At 47.1% G+C, this 8,160-nt stretch overlaps 1 protein-coding gene across 1 annotated transcript in view; it reads right to left on the bottom strand.

Moving 5' to 3' along the window:
- Positions 1–2,855, bottom strand: part of LOC104277667 — a gene marked incomplete at both ends in the record, with an annotated part of 7,537 nt that extends 4,682 nt beyond the window's left edge. The window contains one exon of the mRNA XM_009874373.1: positions 719–2,855. Within this exon, the coding sequence (XP_009872675.1) occupies positions 719–2,855 (2,137 nt within the window). The remainder of the gene's footprint in view (positions 1–718) is intronic.
- Positions 2,856–8,160: the final 5,305 nt, after the last annotated feature.

Below are 8,160 nucleotides of genomic sequence, written 5' to 3'. Positions count from 1 at the left end.
GATTCCTGCTGGAGCAGCACGGCTCCAGCACAGGAAGCCAGGCAGCAAAAAGTCTGGGCAATACCAGCTCAAACACATCGTTTGAGTCTAAGTCGGATGTTTAATTTCTCCGTGCTCTCCCGTTCTAGTTAAACAGCTCCTACTTGAAACAGAAGGAAGCTGAAGAAAGCCTGCCGGAGGGGAAAGGAAAGAAGCAGGGGGAATACCTCAACTCTGCAGTTTCCTTCTTAAATCAGTTACCAGCACACCTATTTGCTGATCTTCAGGTCACGTTACACAGCGAGTATTTCGCTGTTGCATCTACTGCTGCTTCCTTTCGCCACAACTATCTTCCTAAAGCACATTTTCAACTACAAGAGATTCGCACAGTTAGCCATTCTCTACTCGCACATTCCTACTGCGTGCATCTGTAACGTGTGCGCGGTGAATGGAACGGGTGGAGGTCACCAGCAATCAGATTAACTGAAATTAAGTCACTTACACTGGAACTTTTTTCTCCACTAACGTAAATTTGCAAAGAACTATTAAACAAAATACCTACAACAAACCCACCTGTGAAGAGAACGCTGATTTCAAGCCACAAAAATGACAACTTTATCACTCTCCAGTAGTTTGTGCTTTTGCCCCAAAGCCTCCCAGCAGACATACATGTCAGCGGCACCTCGAGGACTTTGATTTGATCCACGTTATCAAATCGACAAACCCCTCGTTGCTTTACCTTTAGGGGATGATGTCCCAGAAGCTGCCTCTTGGTGGGAGTCCGTACGCTCCTCGGTGGGGCCCGAGGACACTGGTGCAACCTCCAGTTCCTCTTCAATGGATTCCAGTGTTTTTAAGGCCGCAGACTTTGACCTTTCCCCACAGGGAAAACTTCCCTGGTTCTCTTCCCTTCTCTGCAAGTCCCCTCCTGCAACACACTCCAGGTTCAGCGCAGAGTTCTCTTCGCTTTCACAGCCCTCGTTTTCTGCCTGTCTTTGTGGTTCCTCACACCTCTCTCCAGACGTCTGCGTTCTGAACTGACCTGAGCCTTCTCCTCGTGCATCAGGGCCCACCCAAGAGTCACCGTTATGTAACTGCTCTGCCGTCTGATCAGCCTCTGTTGACAGAGCAGTTTGGAGTGGTGCAGCTTCTTCAACCTTCTTATGCTGACAGGCACAGACCTCTTGCTTTTCACCATCCGACACGAGTCCATCTGTAGGAACCCTGACTTCAGAACAATCGTTATGACTGGTCTGATTCTCATTTAGAGTCAGTATTTCTTCAATCTCTTTGACTTCTTCCAGGCTGTCCCTTCTTCCCAGCTCAAACGCATCTACTTCTCCTTGGTTCTGCTCTGGAGGATTTAATGGAGAATTAAAACTTGCTTCCTGATCGCTGCCGCAAGCGTCAACTGCTCCCAAATCTGCCGTGTGCCCTGAAGGGGACCCTCTCTCCACGCCTGTGGCTGAACTCTCAGGTGTGATAAGTGACGTAGTGGCCTGGACTGGTGCAACACTTTCACTGACACTCTGGCAAGAAACATCAGCACCTTCCTTCAGCGTGGAATGCGGTCCCAAAGGCTCTAGGACAGAAACAGGAGAGGTGCCCATCTGTGTCACCTCATTTTGGCCCTCGGTCAGTGGTTCTCCATGTATCACCTCCTCTTTAGCAGCAGTAGCATCCTGAATTGTTTCTGGGCTCTGCTCTGATGTTTCAGCACCAGGATTTCTGCTAGGACCTTCTCCTTCCACGTTTCCAGGAGCACCAGGCGTTGGTGCTTTGCGGTTGACGCCATCTCCAGCACACGTGTCGCTGTGGCTGCACAGCGCGTATTGCCAATCGATGGAGTGTTCGCTGCGGGTCTCCTGCTCTGCAGGTGAATCCTCTGCACTGCAGGCAGGAGATTCAGCCCCAGGAAGGCTATTCCCCATGTCTCCAGGACCACCGGATACCAGCTGGCCTTCTGGGCACAGCTCTCCGCCTGCCATCATTCTGTCACTTGCCAACAGAACCGCATTTTCAAGAGCTTCTGCAGAAGAAGTCCTCAGAGCGTCCATCTGACAGTGCTCCTTTTGCATACGTGCTGACTGAACTAAGTTCTTGGAGTAGGTACTGTCCTGAATGACAATAAACTTGTGTTTGCCTTTAGACACATTCACTCGCGTTCTGGGCTGCGTTAGGTAATTTAAAGCTAGCGACTGGGTTAAAGAGCCTGTCTGTGGCCCAAACCTGGGCAGTGAAACTTCTGTCAACTCAACGTACTCCCCTTCAAGGTCACTTTTCAAGTCGTCTTGAGGCACAAGACTTGGACAGACACCATTGACAAGAGCTTCGCTTAACTGCGGAGCTGTGCTGCTCGCCACCAGGCTGGCTGGGTTTGGACTTTGTTCCTGTAGATACTGAGATCCTAGGTCTGGTGAACTGCACTCAGCATGGTCCATAGGGAGGCACAAAACTGAACGTTCCTCTGTTGTTTCCGGAGAGATGATATTGGTTTCAATTATTTTGGGTTTATTTATAAATTCAGGATTAACCACTTTATCCCAGGGGATGCGAAATATTTTATCATCAGTGGTTAATAAACAATTTTCCAGTGCTATACCCATCCGCTCTCCATTGAAAGTACTCAACCATTCCAGGGTAAAAATAGAGGTATAGGAAACTTCTGGAATCACAACTTCCTCTACATTATGCCTGTCTCTTGCCAAACATTTCAACACAATTCGTGGAGACTTCTTCAGATAGGGGACCACCTGCAGGTAGAAGTCACCAGGCTTCAAGATTCGCCAGTCAATGGAAGCCAGCTGGACTACAATCTTCTCGTGGATACACAGGGGCCAGCCCTCGTGGCGAAACAGCAAGCCACAGTACTGAACCTATGGAGAAAAGAGAAAACATTTTCAGCATCGGAAACGGACCTCGGCTCCAGCTTTTGGACAACAAAGATTAATGCCTCTCTCTTCCACAGCTGCAGCAGTAAGACAGTTCAGCTGAGGGTCTTTGGTTATTAGTGTAGGGGAGTTTTCCATAGCGAGGTCTTCTCAGCAAAAAAAAAAAATCAGAAATGAGAAAAGCTATTAAGACAAACCACCAGCATCCTGGAATTTGAATATGAACTAATCAGCTGCCAGAAGTCTCAGCCCTGTTTTAAAGCCGGGTCAGCACAAACAAGTAGAGGTCTAAGCCCAGCGTAAAGAAATCAGCTCTCACCTCCCAGTGCTCAAGCTGGGAGACCCTGTCTCTCCCTCACCTCTGACTCATTCGAACCGACAAGACTGACTAAGAACATGAAAATTCAGACCCTACAGCATCTCTACCCAAGTGCTGTTAGAGAAATGTGGGCAGAGAGCAGTCTGCTTACAACACACGCACAAAACCCACCACTCTGAACTAAACACCATCCACAGCCTTAACAGAGAAGGTGGCAAGTAACCGGCATCATTTCCAGGGCATCCACAGCGAGCTATGGGTTGTACCAGGTACACCCGATAGCAGCCTGCCAAAACGCTTTGCTGCTGAGGGGAGGCAGAATGAAAATGTCAAGGTGTGTCTGAGGATCTCTTTTTATTCCCTAAACATGCTCTGCTGGAGTACGCAGAATGTTCCACCTAATTTTGGTTAAGCCAAATTGAAGAGCATGTAGACAGGTCAAAAGCGTCGCTCATCTGGTGCCAGCAAGAGCCTACACGAAGGTAAGTTACATGGGGTGCAGCAGCAAGGGATGGCTGCAACCTACCAGCCAACAGAAGGAGATACTGTGAAGACAAAGCAGGAGAAAGGAGGCAGCAAATGAGGAAACTATGGCAGAACCATAGAAAAAGGCAGCAAGTCGCACCAGCAAGCTACAAGGACCTACACTTAGCACACATGGGATTTCCTCGTTCCCCCAACATCTCAGACAAATCCTAATGAAGTCAGAGGACTTTCATGGCTGAACTGACTTGACTCAATTACTTACAGTTTCATCACAACTTCAAAAAACTAAATTTTGAACCTTGAACTTCATTCTGTTTGGGTAAAGTGATTTACACTGAGCCATGACACAAGCCATCAGTTTCAATGACTACTTTCATCTTTCTCTGTCAGGACAAGGGTTTAGGTAGGATTCGCCTGCACTGGATCCCATACTTAGAGAGCTGTCATGTGGGAGCACAAAGATTTTACTATTGGCAGCATTAGACCTCAAAAGTTTTATCTTATTTCTCTTACACGTAGAAGTCTTGATAGAGAAAGCAATTTATAAAAACACTGTATTCTGCAGCCCAGAGAGGTGAAAGAAAAAATACTTTAACAGAAATATTTTGCCATATAGCAGAGAAACCAGAGAACGGGAAGGAAGATCCTAAATCCTCACATACCCTGAAACAACAGGTAATGCCCATCAAGTAATTTCTTTCCTATGTTCATCAAGCTTCACCTTCAGCCTAGCCAGGTTTCTTATCCTCACCGTACTTGTCGCAAAGTTGCTCAGAGGTTCGAAAGCCTCAGTCCTTCCAACTCAATAATTCCACCTCCTCAACCCTGGAGCTTATTCTCTGGATGCGTTCCCATTGCTTAAAATTACTAAACCTTCGCACATCTCCCTTGATCAGCTCTTCAGCCTGCCCAAAGCACCTCCTTGGGGATGCTTTTTTTTCCCCCTAAAAAACAACACACATTTCTTTGTTCCACTTTTTCAACTCAATAATTCCACCTCCTCAACCCTGGAGCTTATTCTCTGGATGCGTTCCCATTGCTTAAAATTACTAAACCTTCGCACATCTCCCTTGATCAGCTCTTCAGCCTGCCCAAAGCACCTCCTTGGGGATGCTTTTTTCTTTTCCCTAAAAAACAACACACATTTCTTTGTTCTACTTTTTCATTGGGCAAAGCATTGCAAAACACCGCGTACAATGGCACCGATGGCTCCCGGCTGTGCTAGAAGGACATCTTAAAGCTTCTCTTCCAGTCGTGCCCCTGCTGTAACCCTGCTAGTTTTTCCTTCCAAACTGACGAACGCCAGCTCACAACAGAAATTCTGCCTGTCGCTTTGTGAAGGCACACACCTGCCCTCCGAGTCGACCGTTACAAAAAAGTTCAGTACCAAGTTTTAGAGCTCATCTTGCGCAATACATTTATCACCCTCCTCCTCCTCCTCTAGGCTATTACTCACGGCTCCCAGACTGGTTTCATCACAAATATCTGTCATATGCATACTCTTACTTTTTATGCCAAGGTCATGGATGAGAAGTAGTGTGTGTCTCATGACTCCTACCTCCAACTCAGTTTTCACTGCAGTACAAACACCCTCCCTTTCACCAGTTTGTTACCCACCCTGCAATACTCGCATAAACCTCCAACCCTTTGACACAGCAATGAACTTTCTGTATGGCTCCCTCAGAAATCCTTTACAGAAGGGATCAGACAGCAAAAGTTTTCTCTCTAGAGAGAGCTGGTTCATGCAAAAGGCTGGTCTTAATGCTACCTGCCATGGAGCAAACCACATGAAAAAACATTACCCAGTTTTCAACAGGTCAGTGAATTCAGTCCTTGCTCAGTGCGTGTTGTTGTACGCTCAGCTTGTTCTCTGTATTTTGTTACTAGCCCTGACTTAACAGATTCAATAAAAATCCCTGTTATCAGACATTCAGCATTACATGGTAACTTCTCTCACATTCCAGGATGGAGACGAGCCAGTCCCTTTTCTTCGACGTAGTCAATCCCAAACCCATTTCAGTCACGGCAGTTTTATTTCTGTTCACTCACTGCAGCTGCCTTACTGTTGCCCCTACACGCTGCATCGCTACTACACCAAATCTTACTTTAGTTTTCCTTTGTCTGAAGGATCATATTAATATTACCTTTATATTCTAACTTTGAACTTAGAGCTGACCCATTTCCCTTCCTTTTCTCTTTCTATTAAGTTAAAAAGCCCCACAACCTAACACAGGGTTGCTTGGACTTCCCTCAAAGGCACGGGGAGCTAAGCTTTGCAGTCTGACGTTCTTAAACTTTTGGATCTCTAGGACACAGATGCTTCTACATCTCCTTTCTTACACAGCACAGTTAAATTCAGCTAACCGAGACCTCCTCTTGCAGGACACAGTTTCCAGAAGTTCCAGAAGTCTCAGCATTTCACAGATTTTTCCACCAAGCTCAATTCATGCAGCTCCTCAGCCAGTAGAGCTTGGATCTCCTACAGAAGTGCCTGAGCCAAGTATTTTGTACGTAAGGTTTTAAACAGAAACAATTTGTGGTTTTCCATAAGAAACTATGCAATTGCACCTTACGCCATACCAACCCCTCCTCTTCCATTAGAATATCGCCAAGTTGATACATTAAGGCCATCTGTACCATTGAGAAGAGGCAGACACGCACAAAAAATTAAAAATTATCAGTTCCCAAACTACTATAAAACGTTTATATGACTGAAAAGTGAGAGATGCAATCAGCAGTAGCACAAACGTAAAGCTGAACTGCATCTGCACCTACCTGGCAGAGTTTCTGTTAAAACCTGGATGCAGAGTAACCTATTTGGGGGGCACTCACACATTAAGAAATTCGAAACCCAATTTCACCACTTAGATGACCTGTCTGCCTACTGACTGCTGAGGAGAAGAAAACTCAGCAATAAAATCACCAAAAACCAAAATGTATTCAAGTTTCTGGAAAACCCTAAAAAGCCACAGTCTAAACTGCAGTAAGAGGTAAAGTAATGGCCAAGCAGGAATCTGAGTCTTTCAATAGCCTAAACATTTCAGAGTGCTAGGACTTTAGAAGTGAGGCATCCTCACACTGCTCCTGCTCCAAAAAGCACCTTCAAAGGGAAGATTACACGAAGAGGCTTATTTCGGTTGTTTTAACAATTCACTCTGAGGCTCAAGTATTTGCTTTTCTCGTGTCCAATTGCTACAGAGCCAAACGAGGCTCGTCAGTGGAGTGCCAGGAACAGAGCCCACACCCAGTGGCTGCAGCCAGGAATAAAGCTGCCTCTGAGGAAAGAGACGGGCATTGATGACAAAGATGGCACAAAGGTGCTCCTAGAGCTACAGGGATGGCTAAGCTGGAACACATCCACAGGCTGTTTAGCCCCGGCTGTCACCTGAACGCCAGGGGCAAAATCCAGCTTCTTAATCTGTGCTGAGCAGAGACCTGGCCCCGGCATTCCCCTCCACACACCCCTCTCCAGCCCCTGGGGATCACACGGATTTTAAGATGCCAAGCCAACACACCGATGACCTTGTCTAATATCTTACAATGCCACTTACACTTCTGTTACTGCAAAGGCTGACAAAAGATCTGTCTCTCTCTCGATTTCCTGCATTCATTCAGGAGTTGCTTCTTCTCCCTTTAGTGCCTTCAGGAAAAGCTCACACAGACCAGCTGAACTACAAACTAAGGAGGAAACATCGCTTTTGTTTAGACTCTCTAAAAAGTAAAGCTTCTAAAGAACAAAAGAAATAGTCCTGTGAATTCAGACAGCAAAGATAAAAGAAGGGGCACACAGTCGAGGTTTGGGGAAGAGAAGGGGTTCACAACAAATGAACTTTCAGCAGCAAAAATCCAAACAAGTAGACTTCTAAATAAAGTATGGAATAGCCAGGATCCACCTCTAGAGACAATACAAGGTACCTAGAACTTCCCTTTATCTCCCTATCTTGCCACTGTGATAATACAAAATTACAAGTCAAGGCCAGAAAGGGTCACGAACAAAGGAGAAAAGGCTCAAGGTGTCCAACTGTACTCTTTAAGAGGCCTGTGCCTGCATTCTGCCTCTTGCTCTCCACCCTCCCAGACATTTAACACCACAGAAAAAAACCCTGACACCTGATGCTGAGCCCTGGGCAGCCCTCACTGGACTTGGCTGCTGCACCAGCTCCGTGCCTTGTGACCTCCAGGCAGGCCAAGGAGCACTGGGCAGGCTGTCCCCTATGTCTGGGTCCGTGACAGGAGTGTGGCTCCAAGCACAGGCCCCCGGCCCTGCAGCAGCCCCTCAAACAGCGCTGCATGTGCAGGACAGCCCTACCGGCCTGGTTTTCTCCTCCTGCAAGGCACCTCAGCCACCTCCTTGCCCTCATGTCACCCAGGTCCATGCTGCAGGACAGCCTGGGGAGGCCACCAGCACCCTGAGCTCCTCCGGGGCCTATCACCCTCCCACCTCAGGGATCGCCAGGACCTACCACCCCTACACCCCTCCCACCT

This window comes from Apaloderma vittatum, unplaced genomic scaffold (assembly GCF_000703405.1).
Source record: "Apaloderma vittatum isolate BGI_N311 unplaced genomic scaffold, ASM70340v1 scaffold16698, whole genome shotgun sequence".
NCBI classification, from domain to species: Eukaryota; Metazoa; Chordata; class Aves; order Trogoniformes; family Trogonidae; genus Apaloderma; species Apaloderma vittatum.
Note: the sequence above shows the minus strand (reverse complement) of the source record. Positions and strands in the feature narration are given on the sequence as shown.